The sequence below is a fragment of the Rhamphochromis longiceps genome, linkage group LG14, assembly GCF_057381845.1.
Source record: "Rhamphochromis longiceps isolate RC_006_pf linkage group LG14, R_longiceps_female_GT1.1, whole genome shotgun sequence".
NCBI lineage: Eukaryota > Metazoa > Chordata > Actinopteri > Cichliformes > Cichlidae > Rhamphochromis > Rhamphochromis longiceps.
Genome location: NC_140570.1, coordinates 12,602,764 through 12,629,743, shown reverse-complemented (window position 1 = coordinate 12,629,743; position 26,980 = coordinate 12,602,764). Strand labels below are relative to the sequence as shown.

Genomic DNA, 26,980 nt, shown 5'->3' with positions numbered 1-26,980 from the left:
TGTAGCAGGTGTCGCCTAAAAAAAAAAAGCCCTGCAGCCTTTCCTTTGTTAATACGCTTAAGTTATTAAACTTTTTTTGCATCGATGTCATGTAAAAATTGTTACTGCAGAGTACGCTAATTAATGGTGAAATGATTAAAGGAAATGTATTAAGTTAAAAGATGTCTAAACATGTATATGTATATTTGGTTATGTAATGTGCCATTGAGAATTTATTCTAAAATAAAATGTTGTATTTTGTGTCATATTTGTGTTGTTTCAGGTTTTCTGTTGTTTTGTGTTTTTTAATGCAATCTCTCCACACGGGTGCTTTTCTTGTCTATACTTTAATGTGTAATATATTTGAACATGTGAGGGAAGTTTGTTTCACATTTTGTTGAAACTGCAGCGCCATCACATTATTCTGACAGCAGTTAATGTGGTCACATTTTTAACAATACAAACCAGAAGATCTGTGAAATCGTCTCACAGAGCAGAGTCTGCTTACTGTAGCGCCTCAGGGTGGTACAGCTGGGCGATGCAGTATCTCCTTATTATATGTAACATTACATGAAAGTGATCCTTTTTTAAAGTGGCTCTTTTTCTGGTTCCTACCTAAAGTAGTCCCATACAGTCCTGTGGAAAAGTAAGTCCACACTGTTATTAAATAGCTTCCAAAATAAACTTTAGCAGCTGTTTTTAGTCTCTTACATCCTTTTGGATGAATTGTGGCCCACTCTTCTTTACAATGTTTCTTCAGTTCATTGAGGTTTGTTTATGCACAGCTCTCTTAAGATCCCGTCGCAGCATATCAGTCGGGTTGAGGTCTGGACTTTGACCAGGTCGTTGCAACACATCAATTTTTCTCTTTCTCAGCTGTTCTGTTGTAGATTTGCTGCTTTGCTTGGAATTATTGTCCTGCTGCATGACCCAGGTGCAGCACAACTTTAGCTGTCATATTAATGTCCTCACATTTGACTCTACAATATTTTGGTATTCAGGAGAGTTAACGATTGACTTACTGACTCCAAGGTTCCCAGGTCCTGTATCTGCAAAACAAGCCAAAAACATCACCCCTCCACCACCGTGCTTGAGCTAGTATGAGGTGTTTGTGCTGATATGCTGTGTTTGGTCTTTCCTAAACATGGTGTGGTACATTACAGCCAAACAGCTGCACTTTGGTCTCATCTGTCCAAAGAACATTGTTCCAGAAGTCCTCAGATTTATTCAGATGCAATTTCATAAACCTAAGTCGTGCTGCTATGTTCTTTTTAGAGAGAATACGTTTTCTTGTCTTAAAACATCCAAAAAAGCCATGCTCATCTGTTTTTGTTCATTTTTATCCACATCTAACCCAACCCGCTGATTCTGTTATGTAGATCTTCCCGGCAGCAGCAATTGCTTCTTTAAGAACATTGCTGATGTCTTCCCTCCTTGGCAAAGTGTTCACACACACCTGAATGCTCCAGATCTCCAAACTGCCCAAACCTCGGCTCTCATCGAGGCGTTCACACCTGGTCATCAGTTTATCAGATGCATTTGATCAACTGCACCTGGCTGCTACTTACTCTTTTAATTCCTATGGAAGCAGCAAAGGTCTTAGTTTTTCATAGGACTGCACAGAGTCCCGAGAAAACCTTACAGGACTATACATGTGTTTTGGTTTTTTAGAAGGAAGCTGCATCTGTGGTGAGAGGCTCCTGCTCAGTATGACAGTATGGTAGGAGATAATAAGCACAGGCGTTTCCCTCTCTCCTCCTGTCCTGTGTTACTAGCTAGCTGCTGGCTTGTTTCGGTCAGGTGATGTGGCTGGCGGTTGTAATTTGGCAGGAAGAGTAGTTCCTACATGAAACTGCTCAGTACAGGGAGATTCATCTGTAACTAGCACCTCACACCCTCCCCCCACAAAAAAGTCTAGATGGAAAAATAGCAAATATGGGCCAGAGGGAAAAACTTGTGTTTGATTCTGTGGTAAACTGTCACTTTAAAGACTTCACGAAATGCAGAGTATCAAGCTTGTATCAAAGATGCAGTTTGCATCAAAACAAAAACAAAAAAACACGAGAAGTGGCAGCTACCACGTTCAGTGTTTCGTAAAGACATATATATGAAAGGATATAACTTTATGATTTAATTCATAAAAATAATGCATAACTCCATTAGTGGTTGTCAAATCTCAGGGATGAGTAGACAGTTGCAGAATGGGCAGGCTGTCTCGTGGCTCCCTGCTGCTTCAGTGCACCTTCTGAAATCACTGCATACATCACCTGTAGCATTGTGAAAAGTAAGGGGGGGGCACAGTTTAGGAGATGCAAGCCTGTCAGTGAGTTCCCAATGTTCAGGGACTGTATTGAAACAGTACGTTCACTTACTTCTGGCTTCCTCTTGACTTTAGGTGGAACTGCAAAAAACAAAAAAAAGAAGAAAAGACAGCATGGTAAAAATTGCCGTTCTGAGTATTGCCTCATAACAGGTTAACAAAAGGAAACACACAGGATATACCTTTGGGAGGGGGTGTTTTGCATTTCTGTGGTACCGGGCATCGAGGTGGAGGTTGTGGAGCCGAGATGGTTTGTTGGGCTGCATATGGAACTTCATATATGACCTCTGCCCTGGGAAGTGGCTGTGGTTTGACCTCTGAGCTCAGACAGCGAGCCAATTCCAGGATGATGGGAAGGCAGAGTAATGCACAAGCACAGATCAAAACCCTGTGCAGGAGTTTCCTTGGAGAGGGACCTGTGACGAGAGCTATATGATGAGGAGGATACATGACAAGCAGTAAGACCTGCTGGCCAAAATGCAGATGCACTGTGATGCACTTCATTATATGTCATTCTCTGTACCTGCAGTAATGTTCACGTGCGTGCGATGTCCATTTTCATTTATACCTATATCCCAAACAACCATGCATCCATAGGAACCTTCATCCGACTGGTTGACACTCTGGATGTTTAAGAATAGCTTTGTCTGACTGGCTGAAATTGTCTTGTTGGTCAAATGGTGTCTCTCGCTTTCCTTCACAGGCTTCCTAACATCATATGTTGAATTTTCCCACATCCAGGCACCGGTCCAGTTGTTTCCACAGTGCTGAACTACACAGGACAATGACAAGATGCCCCCTTCTGGCACATAATACATCTCGCGTTTTGCCAAAATACTAAGCTGGCATTCTTCAGCACAGAGACCTAAAAGAAGGAATTTAGATTTAAGTCACTGTAGCGGAACATGAATGTGTAGCCAAGGAAACTCGTGCAGTTTGGTGCTCCTTTGTCCCAATCTGGTTAGATTATAACCACTAAAACACATTAATAATCAGCGAACATAAACACACACGCACATGTTTTTGTTTAACTTGGTACATCTGCTAATTTCCATATGCAGTGAAACACACGTCATTCAGAATAAAATACGCATATGGCGGCCACATTTAAAAGGCACGGAGCTTAACAAACATGTCAAAGAACTAGACGCACGCAGTACGCTTTGGCATGACCGTGATTACCACAGCTTTTAAGGCAAACACATGGCAAATGGCATCTTATTATAGAATACTGAAGATGGAGAGTTCACACGAGTGCTTTAACAAAACACCCCCCCCCCCCAGAAAAAAACAACAAAAAAACAAAACTTAAGGCAAGAAGAGAGACTTTCTTTTATGTAATGAGAACTTTGGTCAGAGTTTCAAAAGGAGATCACTTACCAGAATGGAAGACATAGACGAAGCTGATGACACCGAGGAGATAGGTATACATGTCTGACTGTAAAGATGTGTCTAACGGTGTTTTTGTCTGCCGTTCATCACTTCCCCTAAGAGAGTTTGTGCTTACATTTTACGGCTGATTCTTAAATGCTGCCACACTTTCTGGAAATCAGAGTGGGCTCACGGTATTTCACTTTCTTTTACTCAGTAATTATGTTGTATTTCCTTTCTCCTGCTGTTGTTCCAATCCGGTCAGAGATGAAGGAAGTGAACACTTACCCACACATGCAGGCACAAGCACACACACGCAAAACTGAAATACGGGAAGCAGTGATCTCATGAACAGGAATATAAAATTTCCTGCAGGAAAGGGGCTGGCTTCAGAGAACTATAACATGAAGAGACAAAAGAGAACAGAAACCAGCAAATCCTTCTCCTTCTCATTTCTGTGCAGGTCTTGATTAACATTTTAGTCCAGAGACCTTGATTAAGGCATAGATGGCTGATTATGTGGTTATTTGGAGTTTACAGATCTCTGACAGCTGAAGCTGAATAGCTCACTAGCTCGGTGGTTTTCAAACTTTGGCATCTCCCACTTCAGAAGCCAAACAAGCACTACTCCTACTAGAAATAAATAATTAAAAAAGAAAACATTGAATATTTTACAGAAATTAACGGTTTGGGTAGCGTATAATTGATGTATATGATAGAAAGGGGTTAATAGTGTAAGACAAGCTTGCAGAAATAACTTTTCCACAAATACACTATATTCTGTCACGGGTGGGCTTCACAGGTGGCACCAAATATTAGGAACGACCCACTTGCATTGGCTGCATAGTTTACCGCTGTTACTATGGCGAAAGTGCTTGTGTTCTCTTTATTTCAGAAAATAGCCTGGGGAAAGTTTTTTACGATTACGTTTCTGTTGTACTATTAACGCGCAGGTAGGGATTTTCCACTCGGAGTACAACTGCAAGCCCATTCTCAGCGTACAACAAATCTTCAAAGTAAACGCTTTGGTTACCTTTGAAGGGAATATACTCGCATGTAAGCGATTAAAGCACATACAGTCCCCATTTCCTGCTAAGTCCTATGTGACGCTTGTGTCGCTAAAAAAGTGCTGCACGTGATCTTATTTTGAAAACCGGACGTTTCGTATGCGATAAATCTTTCAGTTTTAACTTTTGGGAGCGCTTGTTTATCTTCCACAGTGCTGTGCAGGAAATACAGAGGAAGTGAGAAGGATGCTTCCTTTTGGAAAGAAACTAAAAAAAAAAAAAAACTACAGACGCCAGTAGTGAGCGTTATTACTTTAGTTTAATTTTGCCTGCATTTATAGCTGAGGTTATTATTCATGCGATTTAGCTGAGAAACCCACAGAGGCTGAAAATGCTGGCTAAAGTTGAGTATATCTAATGTTGTCCCTTTCTCTGTAACATGATTTGCATACATGGGCAAAAAGTGTTCACACTGAACAATTACTCCTTTGTAAGCTACTAGCAGGAAATGTTGACTAATTAGGAAAACAGTGTAAAAATATTTGTTTTATTTCCTTACTTTGTTACAGATAACAGCTTTTTAATTTTAAGCTAAATTTTGAGTAGAACTACACTAAACTAAGTTAGATTTTATATTCTTGAATAAATAAAGAGTAAAATGCGTGCAGTAGAGATGTAAATGTGAGCAGGGAAAGGGACTGTGCCCTTATAAAGTATGTGAATCGTCTTCATGAGCTAATGTTGTCTGCAGTTTTCAAACCCCGCCCAGCCGCCACGTCAAAGACTTAGCCAGGAGTCCATAAACGAGCGCACCCCGTGGTCACACTGACAGACTGTCGGTGAGATAAACAAAGAGCCGGCGACTTTCCTGGACAACAGTTGACGCTCCTCAAGCTTCTCGGCAACATGGAAACTGGTAGGTTAAATGTCACTGTGTCCCCTCTCAGTGTTTGTGGCTGCCTGGATGAGTGGAGCTTGCATTTGGTTGCAGGAGAATGACAGCTGACCGAGCTAACCCGTTAGCATTCACTGCGTTAGCATGCCAGCCTGCTAGCACGACTTTATGCCGTCCATCCCTCTGTGAGCTAGGTTGGCAGTTCACCCCCCGACGGGTTATGGGGTTGTCAGCACGGTGCCAACATCACAATCTTAAATACATTAATCTTGCTCCTCTGCTCAGGCGTCAGGAACTCTTTCCAGGAACGGGATTTATTAGCCAGAGAGTAGCTAGCTCGTCTTGGAAATGCCACAGTGACTCTTTAAAGTCGTGGCCATTCATGGAAGTGAGAGTTCTGTTTGGGGAACCCTGCTTTTTACCAGAAAAGAGAATAGTTTCATTTATTTTTCAGTAGATCTCAATAACCACCCCAATCAGCCGAGGAATACTCCCTACTTTGTTTTACAACTCTTTTTATGCTCATGGGCAAAGGTTGACTTTTGAACTTGAACCTAAGGTCTGTGTTAGCCAGCTGCCCTGATTTACACAGCAACATTTAACAATAAAAAATACGTTGAAATTAAACAAATTAAAAACATTAAGAATTTCAATATTGTCTTTTTTTTTTATTGTGAAGCTGACAGCAACAATGACCACCTCCTAAGCCTGTTTCCTTTTTTTAAAAGTCTGTATTCCAGCTCTATGGAGCAGTGATAATAAAGTGCTTGGCTAATGTAAAGCCAGCTGTAAGAGCACTGGTGTGTAAATTTGCAAGTCACCCTGGCTGCCTGTGCTTGGCCCCTTTCCATAGAAAGCCACCCTGATCTCTGTCCTCACCATTCATGCACTCAGTTGTTGGCTAAAAGCCTGGCCAACTAACTTTGTTTGGGCTGAGTCTTTCCCGTTTCTTCACACACACGTGCACACACTCCTACCAGATATCTATTTAAATAAGATGCTGGCTTTTACTATTACATGCTGACCCTTTGACACATGTCCTCCTCATCTATCCATACTGATCAGTGTCATAACTTTTAGCTGTTGTGGCTTAAGGAAAACCGTGTTGCGCTGACACATGACTGAGGCCGCACTCCCAGAATACTCTTTGCCTTAGGCTGGCTTCTACATTTTTTTTTCTCCCATTTTTCTTTTTTTGATAACGCAGCAGCTAATGAGATTTGACACTGTCCTAATCTGCAATGGTCAGTGCATTTGAGCTTTGTGTTGATGGAAAATAACAGAATGCAGCTGAGCAAGAGATTTGAACTCGAGGCAGCATGCATGACTAGGCAATGTCCCTCTCAATGTTTAATTGCTCTATGCTGTTATTTGACGGAATAAAACACACACACACACTAGTGCCAGTTTGATTCTGTATGTGTGCACACGCACACCCCTTCTTACCCACATCCAGTGGGACTGGACGGGCTTTCCAGTGCATTCCTCTCACAGATGGAGCCAGATGAGTGATCCCAGCAGCCAGCTCTGACCAGCCCTCAGCTCCCTGGGGCAACTTGTAGTAGTGCTACTACAAAGCTTTCTTCATTTTAGTCCTCTTTTGCTGGTACTGCCTCTCCATGTACCCAGAATATTCTTTATTCTTTATCAGAGGGCTAATCTTAATCGTATAGGGTACCTTTTATAGATTTCAATGTAACCTCTGTGTGGACTGTGGAAAAAAGAAGTGAAGCACCAGGCGGTTATGTTCAATAAAGCATATGGTCTTAGTTTATGACTATCGATCTGGTATTAGAGGCATCTTTCTGACATCTGAGTGCATGAGTACTCAAAAGATAGCTCTTAAGTGGGAAGTGTGCATGTTTAAACCGCACAGTTGAGTCATGGGAATTGGAGCGGTAGGAAATTCCACTTTTGGATGCAGACAATCTGTCTGAATGTCTAGCCATATTAGCTTTTCTATAATGTGCTAACTTTAGTTGTCCTCCCTCTCCATCCCTTCCTATTTTTTTCCTCTTCCCCATCACACTCCCTGTTTCCCACTTCTTGTTCCTAAAGGTTTGAGTCAAGAGAAGGTAGCAACCTTTGTTAAGCGGATGCGGTCTGAGCCGCGTTATCTGCTGGCCCAGAATGTGTCAACCTGCATCGACCCGTTGGAGGTTTGTCTTCACCGGCAGACTGTACAGGATACTGTGCACATCTTCCAGCACTCTATCCCCACAGAGGGCAAGCCCATCACCAACCAGAAAAACTCAGGTAGGACATGATGTAATACAGTTGCATACACATGTACTCTGCACAAGATGCATGTTTAAAGTGTTTGTATTAGCAGGGCTGAATGGCTTGGGTAAGGTGTTCCTGAAATGCCATGTTTCAGGGGGGACTGGCCATCGCCCAAAAGGATTCAAGTTTCCAGCCACGTGCCCTTCACAGTGCCAGGTCGATGCCAAAAGTGATTTTTGAAATTAGGGTTGTTCAGAAATCAGTTTTGATTTATATCATTAAGGAACTCATTAGCCTGGAAAGCTTTAGAGTGTTTGCTGAAGAACCCCGTCCTCATAGCAAAAAATGGCGGGAGTTATGAGGTGCTAACTACGGCACCCCTGTGCCACCCATGTGCCATTTATCCAAAACTAGTCAATGATCAGCCAGGGGCCGCCTGATGCTTTATGCTCTTCTTTATGTGTCGGGGTGCCACTTATTGTCTGTTTCATTTAGAAATCATTCCCATTTTTAGTTTTCATTGTCATCTTTGAATCCGCCGCCAGTCATAGATGCTCAAAATGTTTACACCTTGTTTGATGGTGATAAATAAACTTCTATGTGCAAAATATTTAGCAGTAACTTAAAACAGTTTGTTTTATGTGTTTATTTTTAATATCAAGAACGACGTGGATCATTTCTACATTTGCATTTGGGTGTATTATTCTGTACCTGTCAGTCAACCCAAACAGCTGCTAACACACTGAATTTAGTAATGTTGTATATTTGTCCTCACAGCAACATTTTACAGTTCAAACCGTTGACAGTTGGCGCACACCGGTTAGTGATGTCATTTCTGAAGCAAATAACACTTTATTTTTCCTAACATATAATTTGATTGCAGTTGTACATGACAAACGATGAATAGACATGGCTGGATATTTGATTAATTATTGCCAGGAGTGGGAATCACAGTCTTAACTCAAGATATGACAGTAATACGTAGCCGATGATAATAATAATGCTATGATTACACAGTGATTCTGTAATAGTCAAAACATTACAGCTGATTCTTTACGGTATCGGTGTATTGTGACACAATTATCTGTGATATTTACTCAGATAAAAAACAGATTTTCTATGGCAACCTCTAAAGGGGGCAGATGAAAGAAGAGGGTTTGACCTGTCGTTTAGCTGGACTGGAAGCAGCATTACTTTTTATTTCCTTATATTGTCAGAGGGAGTGTGTAATGTGGAATATATACTGTATATTAATCATTGCTGTGGTTTCTCTGCATGTATGTAAAGTACGCCACACTCCCTCTTTCAGAGCTTCTGTCATAATTTATAGTTTTTGCATGAAATGTAAAATTTGCATTGTGTTTACATATTTTTCTCACTGAAATAACAAGTTTATTTTCCCCTTTTTAGCATGTTTCACTTGCACAGTTTGGCATTAACCTCTGGTGGGTCAGCTGACACATCTTTGGGTTGGCTTGTTCTACTATGTGGATTTCAGCACCTCACAGCCTTCATGAGAGATCCAGCTGGAATGACTCATGTGTTGGTGGGGATGGTGTGGGCTACCAAAGTTAGTCTTGCCTCAAAAATAGATTAAATAAGAAAGAAATTAAAGCCACATTAAAAGAGAAGGCTGCTGTTTAGAAACGGATGAAGCCGTGTATCAGCCCCTGTTGACAGCCATTGCTGCCCTTTAATTTCAGCATTCAGCAAATTGAAAACCTTAAATTTCCACCCAATTATTAATTAATGAACCACCCAATCGGTCTCAGCTGCAGAAATCCTGGTCCACTACAGCCCTGTTATTCATTGAAGGGAAGGGATCTAATTAAACAAGCGATCCTAGTCTTTCAGGGTTTTTGTGATACTTGTTATCATCACAAGCGCACAAGGATGGCTTTATATTGCTGTTTGCGCATTAAGCCTTTACTAACCTGCATATTTCTAAATCTGTTTTCTCTTAATCACTAGGGAGATGTTGGATCTTCTCGTGCCTCAACGTCATGCGACTGCCCTTCATGAAAAAGTTTAACATAGAAGAGTTTGAGTTTAGTCAGTCCTATCTATTTTTCTGGGACAAGGTAAGACACACAGTAACACCACATATTGGTTATGGTTGTGGGCTTTTTCACTCCTTTACTATTATTATTATTTTGGTACATTTCGGTGATGTAACATTCTGGTAAATGGATGGTTTTTGTTGTTTTGGAGTTGGGACACTGCGTGTGCATGCATGTGCCACTGGTGTGGTGTTATTATGCTGCACCTTTTCTACTATACAGTCATTGTCCCACCTAAAACCCCCTTTTGTGCGTTGTTGTCAGTGCTCCACCCGGACCAACGTCACGGTGACTCCTTGTTGATTTTTTTTTTTTTTTTTTAAATGCCGTCATCTCTCTCTTTTAAACTGTGTGTATTTTTAGCAGGCCCATCATAAACACACCCCTTCTTTGTGGCAGGTGCCAGATATGGGAGCTTCAGCTACTGTGGTATTAGTAGTAAACAAAGAAACAGTAAAACTCTCCTTAAGTTATCAGCTATTGCATTAGATTTTTAACTAATTTCAATAAAGTCTTAAATGAAAACTAATTTTAACAAATTACAGTTGATGACAGTAGCTCTTTAAATATGTAATAAGTCTAATGATAGCTGAACGATGCCTCTCTGGTACCTTTTTTTTTCTTCTTCTTTGGTTTTGTTTCAAGTCTCATGTGGTCGACTGTCTACTTTGACAGTCTCTGTTTTTGTTGTTATCTCTCAGATCGAGCGTTGTTACTACTTCCTTCAAGCCTGTGTGGAGACGGCACAGAGGAAGGAGCCAGTGGATGGACGCCTGGTCCAGTTTCTTCTCTCCAATCCAACAAATGATGGAGGGCAGTGGGACATGCTGGTCAATCTCATTGGTTAGTTCTTATCATTGCACAGTGGTTCATGTTAAGTTCATTGAATAACCTGTTCAATGAACTTAACATTGAATAGGTTAAAAATAATATATTAATTTTAATATATAAAATTAACTAGAATAGTGATCCCCAGTTAATTTCATACTGGAAAGTGAGCTTCATTGGATTTAAAATCTCTGGCCTGTTATTGTCTTAAAAATAATATTATTTTTATTATTTAATTAAGTTTTTTTAATGTTGTGCTGTCTACAGAGAAGTATGGCGTCATTCCAAAGAAATGCTTCCCAGAGTCACACAGCTCAGAGGCCTCACGCAGAATGAATGACATCCTCAATCATAAGGTACTTTTGCACACTTCCTTCAGTTCAAAGCAAACGGAGCTCACATATGTGTCCAGCTAGAAGTCTCATAATGCCAATGAGCCCATCCTGACTGTTTACCTCATGATGTGTTGCAGCTGAGAGAATACTGCCTAAGACTGAGGAACATGGTGGCCAGCGATGCCAGTAAAGGCGAACTGTCTGAAGCTATGGACAGCATGATAGAGGAGGTGAGACTGAAATCGCATGTGCAGTTTCTTTGTTTGCTTGTGTTTTTCTCAGAGCACTGCAAACTTTTATAGGATCACAGTTTGTGCTTGAACGAAGGAACTTCTGAATAAACGTGGGACCTCTAGAGCCAGGCAACTGCTCTAGAGGTCCCACGTTTATTCAGAAGTTCCTTCGTTCCTCAAAGTGTGCTACTTCCCAAAAATTCAGGAACTCTAAGGGCTGAGTTCACCTGGCTGAATGCCCAGGCTCTTTGCTAGGTGGCAGCGTCATATACCCTCTCAGCTACCCCAATACCTCCAAAAATAATTTTTCAGGTAAAAATAAAAAATACAAATGGTTAACCAATAGAAGAGTGTGTGAAAAGCCATTGTGAGTTCTCAGGTACATTTTACTGACGAGTTGTGTGTAAGCTCCGGTTCCAGTCTACAGCTCTAATTTTTTCTTTTCACTCAGTGTTATTTCTTCTTATTAATTGATCAAGCTTCATTCATCAGCAGATTTAAAGACATGGGTTTGAGGGGGTTCTCATCTTTAGTTGATCAGAGTTGTGACAGGTGGACAGATTTGATGGCTGCAGCAGTGGAAATAAAAGCAGAAGGGTGTAAAAGAGAGCAGAAGTTGGTAGTTCTGTTGTAGTTTTAGAAACGGGAAGTAAGACCTGCAGAGACACAGAAGTGTCGAAAGCGAATGGAAAATGTGCAGCTCTTGTAACATTGTTCCACTTTTACCAGAAGAGGGAGCTGTCAAATAATACATAACTGAGATGCTCAGAGCAGGCTATATGTATTCAGTGTGTCTATGAACAATTATTGTTAGATTAAACATTACCTGGTGATGTGTTCAATTTCTATATGAAGTTGTCAGCAACTTTTAATTTATTACAAAGCAATAGTTCCAGTTTGTGACATCTAGTATGTAGGTATCAAAATTTCCCAAGTCCAATAAGAGAATTTGAGATTTTTAAATTCCAATGATAAATAATTGGTTTTATAGAAATGCATTTATAATATCCCAGCGCTATAGTTAAACATCAGTGCACGTTGCAGAGACATGCATTTGCAGACAAGGTAAAGGGAGAACACAATACTCTGTCAGCGGTCCCCAACCCCCGGGCCTCGGACCGGTACCGGTCCGTGAGTCGTTTGGTACCGGGCCGCGAGAGTTGAGGCTCAGGTGTGAAATGTATGGTTTTTAATCGGTTTTCAGCGTTATTTTGTTATCGTTTTTATCGTTAACTCGGTTTTCCTGGGTCTTTTCACGTGTGTTATGAATAAATCTTCTAATTTTACTAATTTTATTTTGTTGTATTTATCCGCGACACTTTAAAGGCCGGTTCGTGAAAATATTGTCGGGCATAAACCGGTCCGTGGCGCCAAAAAGGTTGGAGACCGCTGCTGTATGTTTAAAAAAAGTAAACAAAAACAAATGCATTTCTGTTGGCTCCAGGCTCATAACACTGACAACATCTTGTTTATAAATGATTAAGGAAAGGTTTCCTTTAAATAGAACCAGACAAATGTTGGCATTTGTCTGCCGATGCATGATGACTTTTGTTTTTCTTACAGTGCTCATTCACGTTTGACTTTTTGTAAAGGCAGTAAATGCATCTTGGGCCTTTTTTTTTTTTCTTTTTTTTTTTTTTTTTCTCTCTAATGTGCAGACAGTGTTTTGACCTACATTTTGTGTTTGTGTCCATTCACCTGCACACTACCTCTCATGTGACAAAGTTGCTGATAGTGATCTTGTTTATGGAACAGTCCGACGTCTAATGCTGGACAGTGATGCTGGTTTACCTCAAAGAGACAATACAATAAAAGGTGTGCAGGCACATGTAAACAAACACATGCAACACGTCATGAGCATAACACGTGTTTAAGGGGGACTACATGTGGTACACAGTGTGCTTGCGTGTGTGCTTTCTGAACACTGGGCAAGTTGCACTATGTTGGTGTGAAGCTTTATTCACGGCTCTTGTGTATGTGGGTGGGTTAATCGATCAATCAGTCAAGCTTCCGTTGAGACAATTGGGTCCGGTTAAGCAGCTTTTGTTGTCAGCTGTTAGGTCGTTTTGTGCTGCTGGCTGTTTGCTTGTTTAAACAGTCGCTCGGTGGATGCCCAGCCATCAACACAAAGACATGTACATCCACCAACACATGCTGTGCAAGAGTAAAGATGGAGGACCGGGTGGGAGGACAGAGGTTTGTCAGCATGTTTGTATGTACACCTGGAAGTGTTTTGTTTTGTGAGGCACCGCACTCATTTCTTTTTATTTATTTTTTACAAAATGGAACCAAATTATTCTGATCGCAGTTCATAATGGGATGCTCCCAGCAAATGCAATAAGGGAATAAATGTTAAATTTCTTTAAACTTTTATTCTGTGAATGGGGTTATACCATAGTTTCTGTATTTGATCATAAGTCTTCTCCATGGTTTGCTGAGATTAGTAATGAGTTTTGCTTTCACCATCATAACAGACATTTGTTTGGATGGTTTACTTGAAGTGTTGAGGTGTCTTTTTATTTATTTATTGCTTATCAGACGAAATTGTATAATGATTCTTATATCTATCCATCCATCCACGTGTCCAGTTCATTGATTATGTTTAAACGATTAGTCAACTAATAACTTTTAACGTCATTGGGTCAGCACATGGGTTAGCACTCGCAGAAAGAAGGTCCTGGGTTCGTATCCGCCACCTGGCTGAGGCCTTTCTGTATGTAGGTATGAGGGCATGTTGTCCATGGGTTCTCTCAGAGTACTCTGGCTTGTCCTACAGTCCATTCACCATTAGCCCTGGGACAGATTGGCACCCTGTCAAGGGTCTACCCTGCCTCTGCCTCGTGACAGCTGGGATTGGCCTCATCCCCATGTTGCTGTAGCTTTAACAACATTCCTAAATAGTAACTCTGTAAATTAGGATCAAGATGTCAAACCTTCAATGACAGACATTTTACCAGAGGCTTTGCAGCCAGTTCACAATACCACCATCCAAGCCAATAGTGAGCCCAAGTTCATGCAGGACAGGCAGGCTTTAAGAAACCTGTGTTTAAGATTAAAAATTCACTGTTTATTTCATCTCGTTTAGAACCAAAACAGTGTTTGTGGACACAAGAACCCTGTGTACCTCCAGACTTCTGTCTGAAAACACAGTGTTACTGCTGCATGTTCATGTGGATTTACATCCATGTGTGCACACGTGTTTCTCAGGATTAAAGTGCCAGTCCTACTTGGGTGCATGTGGAAGTGATGCTGTCCACCCGCCAAACGTGGCAGCTGCGCTTGTGCCCTGGTCTTCATCACCAAGCCCCACACACAGTCCCGTGACAGAAACCCTGGGTCGCTGCTTCTGCTTCCACTTACTGTACCTGGGGTGTGCTTGATTTGAATGAATCTCTTTGCGTGTGAAGAATCAAGTCTTGTGTGTGCGTGTTAACACTGCTCAGGCACATTGACTCAAACCACATAACATTTATTTAAGAACCTTGGCAAAAGAGCCTTAACCCACTTCATAATGCACCTGCAGAAACGGCGTTCAAATCACCACTGTGCGCTGACAGTTTGTCGTTATTGCTGCTAGGATTCCTGTGTCCATACATGCGTTGTTGAGGCAGCCTTCTTCTTTCATGCTCTCTCAGATGTGCATCGGGGTTTCTCTTCTGTCACTTGTGTGGACAAGTAGACAGTACAAAGGCACAATCACTGGAAACTATACATGCACATGCAGCACTTCACACACATGAAACATACACAGATGGTATTCCTCACGCCACCACCGTACCCTTTCCATGCTCCATTGCGTCATGGAATCAGAAACACCATGTGCGGCTCTGCTCTTGGCTCTGAATACAGAGAGAGATTCTTAAGACAAGTCTAATTTACGAGACAGCCATCAACTCGCAGAGGAACCCTCTTACCACAGCTCACACACCCTGCGCTGCAGGCTGTTGGCTCAGTTGATTTGTTGTTCGATGTGGGTGGGTTCCTACATATGTCTTTGTTACCGGCTGCAGTCGTTGCAGCCTCAGAATAGCCACTTTAGAGTTGTCCACCCACATTTCTTGAATTTTTTTTTTTCATGCACAATTGCAGGAATTTAACAATGCCCACATGTGTTGCATGTTTACAAAACATGGAAGTTTAATCAAAACCTCACTCATTTTTATCCAAACTGTTTGCATGGTGTCATTTGCTTACACTCACAAGTCCAGCTTCTAGACAATGGTTATAAATTTATGTCAGAGTAACAACGAGGTGCATGGTTTTCCTCAATTCGGCAAATTGTGCCAATCCAAGAACATTTTCAACCATCAAATGTATGTTTTAACCCTTTACTCCATAAAGATGACTTTTGACGCCCTCCTCTGTATTGTTAACGAAGAGATTTGACACTTGGATGTAAATGTATATCCATAAAGACATGGTTTCTATTCAATGACCATTAGAATAGGGATACGGATTAGCACCAGTAAAGCTGATCACTCTCACTAATTTCTGATGCACACTCATTCATTTTGTTCTGAAAGCAGGCCTGATATGACAGAAACCGCTCAGTTTGTTTTTAAAGCAGAAACAAGGATTGCAAGTTAAATCTGTTGCTATAGCATGTTACAAATGTGGAAGTATTGACGGCTAAATTAATTTTTTGTGGTTTTTGTACCAACTTTTGTGAATTATTCTTAAACTGCAATGATATTAAATGTGTAAATTGCTTTTTAATCACTTCTTTCAGCTTTTGTGTACGTTTTACTAATTCGAGCCAACTCGGGCCAGTGTCTTCAACACTGGAGCGCAGATGCTATCAAGCATTAGCCAGGGTTAGCCCCAATAGCGTGCATTCGGCTCATTGTTTGTACCAAGACATGCAAACTCACTATGTCACAGAATGGAGACAGACCTGAGGTGGGTCTTCCGCTACAGACTGAGCTGAAAAGAAAGCCGCATGTTGACAAACTCCATCATAATCACTTACAACAGCTGGTTCCTGAAACCTGTTAACAGTTCAGATGTTTAGAATATTAAGATATGAATGACATGGCTGTTGAAGTTAGAATCTAAACACGGATGGAGCCCTGCAGATTTTTATGAACAACGCATGTTGGGTTTAGGAAAGAATCGAGGGGCTTTGGCTCGGATCATTGTAAACTGTCTCAAAATAGGAATTTACAAATCTTTAGACAGTTTAACTCACTGAAGTGGTTTCTGAGAGTCAAATTAGAAAAAGCTTGCAACTTGGAGTTGTGGAAATTAATTTCAAACCTACTCTGACATTATCAAATCAGACACATTACATTGAGATGTGAAAGAGAGAGCCCAATATTTTGCAAACTTGCTATTCTGTATCCCCCCCACCTGTCCCTCTTTCCCCATCACTCATGCATGTCAGTCACTGAGGCAGCAGGTGTTTCTATATTGATCCTGTTCTCATGTCATTGTCGCTGTTTATTCTCTTGACTAAGGTCTCCTCTCCTCACAGTCGCTTTACTTGCATTGCCAGGTCCGATGAGAATGTACAAGGCTGGTGTTAAGGGCGACACTTGCTGTATGTGTCAGGGCATCAGAAAGAAGAAAACTGTAAAGCAAGTGGAAATGTTTCAATTTGTCAGGAGAGATTAAATGCAGGAACCGGAGGAAAAGGGAGTAGAGCCCGACGGGTGTTTTTTAAGACCTAGCGAGTGGATGGACACCCTGGTGTGTCCTCCTGCCCACAGAGCAGTCTAAATAAAGTGGCTGAATTGGGTAGTTCGGAGGTGTGGGGAGCTTAAGCAGATGCTTTTGTTGACTCAGCGCAAGTGTGTATTTTTGTGTGTGTCTGTATTTTTGTGACTTTACACATTTCTGTAACAAAGAGGGGATTGGTTTGTTTGTTTAAGACTGGCCTGAATTTATGCCTTTTTTCCACTATGTGACCATTTCTGGAGTGGGGCTCCTACATTCTACTTTATATAATGGGATATTTAAAATGTGTGTAAAGGTCAGGAAAGCGCTGCCACAGGAGCTAGGTTTCCTTTAGTCCTTTAACACACACACTGAAGCGATACATTGCCAAGGCAATGTGTCACTGTCTAGTGGCCCTCTTTTTATCTGCGGCGAATAATGGTCTCGATACAATGATTAATTTCTCAGTCCCGTATTAATCATATTTCATAGGAAAAGTATGTGCTCAGTCTTGGGAAAAGAACAGAGGATGGGAGTATTGAAAAGCTTAAGGGGGAAATTCCAGAGATAGCTATATCAGGGGTTAGGAGGGCCAGATTGACAGACGGCCCAGTCCAAACAACCTGATTTAGCCCACAAGAACTCACTCTGAACTTCTGCACTGAAGGAAGACGCACATGGCGCAAGGGCAAAGGGGTGTGTGTGCTGCAAATGGAAAAGAATGGAAGCGCAGCAGTGGGAAAATGCAGGGATAATTGGAAGAGGTCTTGGTACTCATCAAGGGTATGCAGGGATGGACAACAGATGTTTGCAAATTAGGAATATTGAATATACAGGCTCAAGTGAAAGCGGTGGCTCCCTCCGTCTCTGTAGTTGAGGTGAATTGGTAGGAATCTCTGCTTGCCTTATTAAAATGTAGAGTTTGCTGAAATGTGCCATGTTTGCTTTAAACTGTCTACAAATGCTAAATAGACTTTAAAGCCAAACCTTTATCTAAACTGTCTTTGTGCTGTGCAGGTTTTCCGAGTGGCCAGTGTTTGTCTAGGCAGCCCTCCTGAGACCATCTGTTGGGAGTACAGGGACAAGGATAAGAACTTCAATCGCATGGGACCGCTCACTCCTCAGGAGTTCTACAGGAAGCATGTGAAACCCCTATACAACATTCAGGACAAAGTAAGTGACCCCCTTGGACACCACAGATGGAGAGCCTGTAGGTTTCTATGGTCTTTGTGTAGCTGTAGAAACTCTGATCTTGTGTGGTTATTTCCTCTATCCCCAGGTCTGCCTTGTAAATGACCCTCGACCCCAGAATCCTTATGGAAAGCTGTACAGTGTTGAGTTCTTGGGTAACATGGTTGGTGGTCGCAGCACTCTGTACAACAACCAGCCCATCCAGCTACTGAAAAAAGCTGCAGCTGAGTCCATAAAGGATGGAGAGGTACGTTGGCACAAGTGGGCACAACTCCAGGCACAGATGTGTGCACAACTGTGATTATTGTTTTGGTTTTTTTTTTCTTTCCACCCATCTTAGGCTGTGTGGTTCGGTTGTGACGTTGGGAAACATTTCCACAGCAAGCTGGGCATTAATGACATGAATGTGTGAGTATAACTGAAGGATGTCCAGTGTACAGTATATGAACAAATCTCCAACAAGTGTTGAAGTAGGGATTTATCTTAAGATAAACTTTGGCATACCAAACAAAGAAACTGGATTTTTCTCCCTTCTCTTACACTTAAGGATTAGAGGAACAGCGGGAAAATCTGTTTTGTTCACTTGACTGTGGTAAAGGTATCTTTAAAAAGCCTTAACAACAAAGGGAACTATTTTTATCTGTGCCACATCTTCATTTGACCGGACCAGACAGCATCTGCTTTTTTGAGGTGTCCGTCTCCCCACGCAGGAAAAGTGCCCATCTTTGCCCTTCAGGTGCAGCAGCAGCAGCATCTGTGTCTGAGTTCCTGGCGCCAGGCTTAAATTTGCCCGCTGAACCAAACCAGCATGGTGCCGAATGTCTGGTTTCATCTCCACTGAAGCTCATCTTTCACACAGATCTCTTCTTGTAACAGTACATTATAACTGGAATGAGGCTGAGGCTTAATGTGGCCTCATTTCTAGACAGACATGCTCAAAGTGGAAATGAAACAGCGGGCTGCCTTTTTAGCTGCAAAATCCCAGCTTATGAAGGCAGCGTGTTTTGTGGCTTTTTATGGTCATTACATCTCTTCCCACTGTTCCTGTCAGAAACAGATTTTATTATTGTTAAAACATGACAAATCACAAATGCAGTAAACCATTTCTTGTCATAAGTGTGTAGAGGAGCTGGAGTTATCACATGATTTTGTGCATTTCATACAGGTTCAACCATGAGCTTGTGTTTGGGGTTTCAGTGAAGAACCTTTCAAAGGCAGAGAGACTGATATATGGCGACTCTCTCATGACCCATGCAATGATTCTCACCGCTGTCACAGACAAGGTACACTCACACAATCATGCAGTACAGGTATGTGACTGTTTGGTACACTCGTGTGTACATGCAGTACTTATACAAACTGTCCAGCGAGAACACACACACTCAGAATTTCCCAAGGTTTATTGTATGAAAGTCTTGCCGTGTGTTTACGCTGCTTTAATCCGCTGCAGTTTTTTTTTGTAGTGCTGTCAATTCCCCCCTTTTTAAGTAACCCCAGCTGTCAGGACACTTTCTTTCCTCTTGTCTCACTGTTATCTCCCATTGTCTCTTGTTCTCCTTCTGTCTCTCAGGATGGAAAAGAAGGCTATGAAAAGTGGAGGGTGGAAAACTCCTGGGGTGACGACCGTGGCAACAAAGGTAACACGAAACCCTCTTGCTGCAGAGCAGAAGCCTGATTTCTTTGATGTGACGCTGATTGTCAGATGTCAGCCTCTGGTCGGGTGATTAAACTGTCATCTTCCTGTTTGTGTTCCTTAAATTAAAAACAGGGTCTTGAACTTGTAATTGGTTATGTTCCTCTTCACCACAACAGAAACGCAGGGGGCCTTTATTTAAAAAAAATAAAAATAATAAGAGTTATGAAATTTACAGATCTTAAGTTTGACACAGATTATGCATGCTTATTCAAAAAAGGAATTTCTGCTATTGGCTTCTGTCTCATAATTGTGTGCAAATATCTGCACTTCTGCAGGGCAGGTTATAGCAGAGGAAATAAGGAATGTTAGATAAAGCAACACAGCTCACAGGCAACAGTTTAATCTTTCTCTTTGGACTCGAGTCAGGAATGTCAGGCCCTTTGTTGGTCAGCGCTGAATATTTAGGGGCCAAACTATCAGCTAAAGCTAGCTTGACTGTATGTGTGCTTCTCAGGCACAGCTATCAAAAATAGTAATTTCCCAAACATAGGAAATTTCTCATTATTGTCTCAGTATCTACTAATATTAAGTAACGCATATAATACAGAATTTGACTCGCCAAATGTGGAGAACAGTCTCCTTGGACAGACTTACTATGCTCAAACATCCAGCAGGCTGACTTATCTTTCAGATAATTTTTTTTTTTACATAAATCTCCAAACACCAGCATAATTTTAATGCATTTTAATATATAGTGCCATGTATAACTAATGTCCATTAGTCTTAGGGGGGCTGTGACCTATCCCAGCTGTCGTAGGGTGAGAGGCAGGGTACACCCTGGACAGGTTGCCAGTCTGTTGCAGGGATACCAGATAGACACAGACTACGTCCACAGTAGCCCGGACAGATTTGAAAACGGCCCGCATCCACACTAGCACATGACTAAAATGCGTTAGAAAGTCTCCGTGGGCCAATTTAGTTACCAGTTAACATAACGCCACTAACTGCATGTCTTTGCACTGTGTGAGGAAGCCAGAGTGCCCATGCAAAACATGGGGAGAACATGCAAACTCCACACAGAAAGACGCTGGCCTAGTGGTGGAATTGAACTCAGGACTTTCTTGCTGTGAGGCAACAGTGCTGAATACAGGCCCAGCAGTTAGGCATCCAATTGGAAATGGGATGAAATATCCATACCAGCACATGTGATTATAAAGCACATTTTAATGTGCTTTATAAAGTTATTAGAGCTAAAGGTAAATGTTAAAAATAGCTTCTATGCGTCTCTCTAAGGTCTGAAATGTTTCAAAGTGTGTTTTGGTCCTCAGCTGTTGACATGGAGACCTTTTGATTGTCTAACACACCAGAAGCGTACAAAGAATTTCAACTTTTGAACCACGGTTTATTTTTTAGTGGTCTAGTTGTTTTTTGTTTTATTTTTAAACCACATATTAGATTTAATTTTGATAACCTGAGTCAGTCATGGAAAACTGTAGGGTGTCTGTCATTAAGTAGGTTTGGCTTCCTTTATGCAACAGCCCTCCCAACACAACAGGTCCTCCACACCACTGCCCCAGATGACTGTTGCTATGCCCACTATTTTATTTATTTATTTTCCTAATCGTCCTCTGATCTTCTCTGCCTTACCGCCCTGTTACTGAGCTTAGGCTTCCACTCCAAATGATGGGAGAGTATTTAAGGTCAGTGGTGGATCGTCTCATGACACACACACACAGACATACAGTACAAGATGTACACATAACGAGACGCACACTTACTCTCAATATTTGCTTGAACCCACAAACCTTAGTGACTGTTGAGAAAACATGTGAAAACCCCTCAGTCAAATGAAGTGTTTTTCATGCATATCTTATTCCATAAACACCAGCAGATGAGGGGAGGCCAGGGCCCCCAGCCCCTCCACAGCCAAATTAATAAAGTTTTTCTTGTGAAAAGAAAAGTCTGAGAAGTGGAGTTCACTGGGTAATCTGGAGGCTATGTTTGTTTGACAAAAGCTGAGGGGAGAAAAGAAGGGAAGTAGATGTGGAGGCAATTTGGGGAAAATGACAAAGAACTGAAGAAATTAAAGAATAGTGAACAAAAGAAGGAAGCCAAGAAAGAAAGTGCTCGTAAGATTTATAAGACTTGATGTCTCCCTTTAGTCTTTTAATATTTCTTCTAACCATAAAAGGATCTCTCAGGAGAGTTTTAACTTTCCGTTTCCTCCATCTTTAATCCTTCAAACAGACGTTGTTATGACTCTGCTCACTTTACAACTCGAACTTTTTACACCGTTTAAGAGTAATATTTTGTCTCAATCGCTGAGAGTTTAATATGGGTTTAAGGATTCTGTAGATTTGTTATTTTCACCCAAACGGTTATCTGCTCTTTAGTCCTGTAAAGGAAACTAACATTTTAAATTTATAAAACTGCTTTTTACACTATGAAAGAGCCCAAGTGTTTAAATAAATAAACAAATAAATATAATTTTAATATCCATTGATCCATTTATTCTTTTCCACTTGATCATTAATTTATGCTGCAAACCTACAGAAGCTGAAATGACCTTGTTGAGTCTACACAAGTGGCTGACTCCACTGCACACATTTATACTCGTGCACTGCTCTGCAATTTCACCACCAAAGTTTCTCTCTTTTGAGTCGACCCATAGAAATATGCATTGGAAGAAATGACAGTTCTGAATGGTCGGTCATTGCAGGCTGTGCCGTCGTGGCTTGTATGGCTACAAGTAATATGGGTACAGCTGCAGTGTGATTACTCAGGTGGTGAACTCGTGATGGTCAGAAAGTCGAGTGTAGAAGGCTGTACATTTGTGACCCTCAAGTAGGTTTTTCTACAGCAGCTATTTTAAGTGTTGTAAATGTCATTGGCAGACGTTCACATCATTATTAATCTAATAAGTAACAAGTGTTTACCCACTGTGTCAGGTTAAAAAGTTGTAAATGTTCAAAAATGTGGCAGCTAGCAGGACAAAATGCAGCATTAGTCATGCTGATAAGGAAAACGGCTAGCTGTTTTGTTTGGTTTTTAAAAAATAAACCATGAAATGAAAGCGAATACACGGTGTATATAGTGTTAGTCATGCTTTTAGGCATTTTGCAGTTTATTTCAGTAGTTAGATTTTGCAAAATGGGATAAAAATGGCTATTTTCAAATGTCTAAATCATTGTCACATCACCTTTTCTCTTTTGCAATATGGATTAAAATCACAGATCCTCTGGGCCAGATTGCGTACTTCAGAATAGCTGAATAGGTGGCTCGCTTACACTATACCCATCTGGTCTGAGACAGGACACTCAGCCTATCCCAAAAAACAAATAACACCCAACATTCACACACACACTATGCCACCCAACACGCGGGTTCCAGGAAGCTCACATCAATACACACATGGTTACTGCAGTGAGAACCAGGCAGTATGCCATGTGAGATTTGCGTACTTGGAAGAACACGGATACACAGCACACACGCCACCCCGATACATTGTTTTGAACTGTGCACGTTCTTGCGGTTACCCTGACGTCTTTGATAAGTCAACTTGACAGTTGGAGGGATGCTCAATTCCGAACACACGAGAAAGGGTGGGGGGGAAGGAAAAAAGGAAGAGCTGGAGCAAAAAGGTGGTATGAGGAAGGGGGGGGGAAAGAAAAGTAAATGAACTTTGAGTTCAGTGTTTCCAGTTCTAATCCAGCTTCCCATATGGGCCAGTTCAGCGCTAGGTCTGAGCTGCTCTGGTTTCACCGAGCTTCTAGCCTCTTTTATTTATGCGGAAGACGCACACAGACATCTTTGATTTTAATTAATCGTTTCAGTATGGGGCTAGATTCTCATCCAGAAAGTGATCAGGTTATTCCAGCATCCTTTCAGTGTAAGCTCAAGGTAAACTCACAGGAATCTGAACTCATTCATGTTGACCTTGTACGGCTGCACACAGGGACACAGGGAGAGGGAAGCAGACATTGTTTGGTTTTATCAGGGTGTGCATGCAGAGCTGATAGCTAAAGTGCAGAATGCATGCCGTACTGAAGGGTGGGATAGTGTGAACTATAACGGGCGGGGGTCCTTCGTGTCTGCAAAAAGCTCTTTTGCCTGTTGAACAATAGTTTAAAACTAAAGAGCACTTAGCAGGATTTCAAACATGCATGCATCAACAAAGTGTGCTGGACCATTCTGTTGAATTCTTCTTCCTCTCTACTCCTCCCCTTGCAATGAAAGAAGCATAACCGCATTATCGCTAGATTAATAAAATAAGCTTTGTATGAGTCTGTGTAGTGCTGTCTACCTGTGAGAATTATTTGGAAATAAGTGGACCCCCGAAAAAGCTAGTATTTGAAGAATTTTACAGCAGCTACTTTATACTAAAACATTTGGTGTGTTCCCATATTCATAAAAATCTTTTTAAAGTCTATATCAGATTGTGATATTGGCACAAGAGATGTTGATAAATAATGCTAACTGGCCTCATTTCCTGAGTTCTGCTAAACAATTTCCATTATCATGCAAGTTTTCCATTTCAATGAGAGAGTAGGCTTCTTATCCAGCTTGGTCTGGGTGTAGCTGCTGCTGCTATTGACAGATGTTGGGAGCTGGATGAACGTGCCATTGTAAAGCTTTCTGATGTGTTCAGCCGGCGCCTTTGGTGCTAAACACAAGAGCTGAAGGAACATTCTACCACGCACGAGTTGGCCTATTTTTATGATATTCCTTTATGGAAAAAAAACATTTTTCATTGTTTGTGTTTTGGCCGAATTCTTCATTTTCTATTAAATCGATATACTGAAAGATAAATGTTTCAACATGGGACTGGACTCAGAAGGACTGAAGATTCTGGACGGCAAAATTGTTAATTTAACTGTGGAAATGATCTCATCATCAAATGTATAAGAGACGATAGACAATAATGGGAAGCAGTTGTACATCTTTGTTTTTTTAAAGCATAAAAATCTAGATTTCAAAGAAAACTGATTCTAAAGAATTGCATAGCATCTTAATAACGATGACCAAAATCGATAGGCCTCACTTCTGTATTTAAAAACCTAGACGGGATTCATGCCAGTGATCAAAATCAGTCCTGAGATGTGTTTTCATGCTTGTGTTGAGATACTTTGGTTTTCTAAAATACATTATGTGTGTGGGTTTTTGTTTGTTTGTTTGTTTGTTTGTTTGTTTGTTGCTTTTCAGACACCTGTTTCTACCACAAAATATGCAAACCTTCTAGTGAATTTCAAACCTGAAGTTTGGGTGCTGTGACTCTCGTTGTCTGGTTTCACAGACAATTTTGCCATTTTAAACAGTTAAAGCCTTTTTCTATGTGAAAATTGTTTAGGTCTAGGGTTTAACTTTACCTATTATATTGATCTAATTCTTGACCAGAACCTGACGGACATTTGTTCCTTGTTTTGGTAATTTATTGAAAAGAGTCAGTCTTCTGCTGAGTACTTGAATCACAAGGAGAATCCAAGCAGCTGACCTGATGTCTTCTTGTCTCCCTCTGTCTCTGTAGGTTACCTGATAATGACGGATGACTGGTTCTCTGAGTATGTTTACGAGGTGGTGGTAGACAAGAGGTTCCTGACCGATGATGTCCTGGAAGTGATGCAACAGGATCCCATCGTACTTCCTGCCTGGGACCCGATGGGATCCCTGGCATAGCTAGAGAAATCTAGGTTTTAGCCCCACCCTCTGGTCAATTTGACTCCGCCCTATTCCTCAGCTGCTTTTACCTCTCCAACATTTCCCCAACACCTCCTTCTAAAACGGCCTGTACTTCTAGAAAAAATAATAAAGATTTTGTTTTCTTTTTTACCAGACTGCCTTTGTCTTTTGTCTATTTTTTCTTTCTTTCTCAGACTGCTGGAGGTTTATTCTGTTGCTTACACACTGCATGTATCTGCAATCTCAGCTCTGGACTTAATTAGTTGATTAGCTGCTGACAAATATTGTACATGGCCGTTAAGTTGTTTGAATGTTTTTAATTGAAGTTTATGTATTCCATTTTTGTGTGCATGTGTTTCACCAGGACAAAACAGCAGTTCATAGTTAAGTGCTGGAAGTAACACACTAGTAACGCAATCATATCATAACCTCCCGTCCCTGCAATCAGCACAGTGTAAACCAGCCCCTGAATAGCAAACAGCAGTCCAGATTTTTTTTGGACAGCGACGCAGTTTTCAGATGCAGTTGAAGTTTGAGAGACTGAACAAAAATGTTGTATTAACCCTTTGAGAAGTACAGCCAACTCGATGTGAAATTCCTTTTTTTTTTTTTTTTTTTTTTTTTAAGGGACAGAGAATTAACTGATAACCAAAAATGTTAATTTGTAACACTTGGAAAATCCTTTGCCGGAAGAAAAACCCACGGACATACCAAAAGAGCAGGTGTCCTCCTTTGCCATGCTTCACCAGGGCTTTGCTGCAGCCATCTGTAGAGGTGGGTAGATCAACGTCAACACCAGTATTGGTATTGACGACAATACAAGCAGGACAGACAATAGGAACCATGCTTTGTTTCTAAGTTCAAGATGTAGCCCACTGATTTGTGTTAAATAAATTAATTGTAGGAATGAAGAAACGTACCTCCAAACATGCACTGTGAAAAATGTCTGAAATGTTTTGTATTGACTGTCACGTCTATTTTATTTATAGCCTACAGCACATTTAAACAAAGTCAACACAAAGTGCTTTAGAGGTGCATTTACGTTCCAGGTCTCCAAAAAACCCAGTTCAAAAATGCAATTAAATTTGAAAGCTGCGTTTTGTTGTGTTAACTAATTATAGTGGAAAATAAAAATCCCAGTTATCCAGGAGTCATTAAAAGGTGCACAATAGCTACATTGATGATTAGTCATCTCATAAATCATGAAACGCCGTCCTCTCCCAAATAACCTGCTTTTATAAGTTAATAGCGTCTGTGTCTGGCCCTGTGTTTACTTGCCAGCTGAATGATAGGAAGATTTGCAGTATCGCACATCACTAGCTGTCTGCAGTTTGGGGTTTTTTTTTTTGTTGGGGATTTTCTCCTTTTTTTGTTTTGCACAAAAAGCACTTTTGCTGATCTTTAGCCGCCTCCTTTCTTTTCCTTTTTTTTTTTCCCTCTCCGCCAAGCTGGTGCTGGTTGAGCTTAGTTCCATGTGTCAAAACAGTGCTGTTCCACAGCTTTTCTGCAGGTTTGTTTCCTTTTGTTGCAATGCCTGTTGTGCCCTTTTTCTTCTTGAGGCTGATAGTTGA

At 41.1% G+C, this 26,980-nt stretch overlaps 2 protein-coding genes across 3 annotated transcripts; one reads left to right on the top strand and one right to left on the bottom strand.

The window, feature by feature from the left end:
* Positions 1-295: 295 nt before the first annotated feature.
* Positions 296-4,324, bottom strand: LOC146653721 (uncharacterized). 2 transcript variants are annotated; one of them, XM_085429176.1, is made up of 5 exons: positions 3,680-4,324; positions 2,823-3,164; positions 2,482-2,727; positions 2,352-2,380; positions 296-2,246 (listed from the first exon to the last, which is right to left on the bottom strand). In XM_085429176.1, exons 1-5 carry the CDS (start codon positions 3,729-3,731, stop codon positions 2,139-2,141), a joined length of 777 nt encoding a protein of 258 aa, XP_085285302.1. In that variant the 5' UTR covers positions 3,732-4,324; the 3' UTR covers positions 296-2,138. The 2 variants fall into 2 exon arrangements, with proteins under 2 accessions (XP_085285302.1, XP_085285303.1); XM_085429177.1 differs by having other exon boundaries at positions 2,482-2,715; positions 3,680-4,303.
* Positions 4,325-4,918: 594 nt separating this feature from the next.
* Positions 4,919-25,564, top strand: blmh (bleomycin hydrolase). The gene is made up of 13 exons (XM_085380259.1): positions 4,919-5,080; positions 5,429-5,593; positions 7,631-7,828; positions 9,767-9,876; positions 10,557-10,698; positions 10,951-11,039; positions 11,156-11,248; positions 17,924-18,079; positions 18,186-18,344; positions 18,438-18,505; positions 19,263-19,380; positions 19,668-19,734; positions 25,258-25,564. The coding sequence occupies exons 2-13, from the start codon at positions 5,584-5,586 to the stop codon at positions 25,404-25,406; spliced, it is 1,359 nt and encodes a 452-aa protein (XP_085236385.1). The 5' UTR covers positions 4,919-5,080; positions 5,429-5,583; the 3' UTR covers positions 25,407-25,564.
* The last annotated feature ends 1,416 nt before the right edge of the window (positions 25,565-26,980 follow it).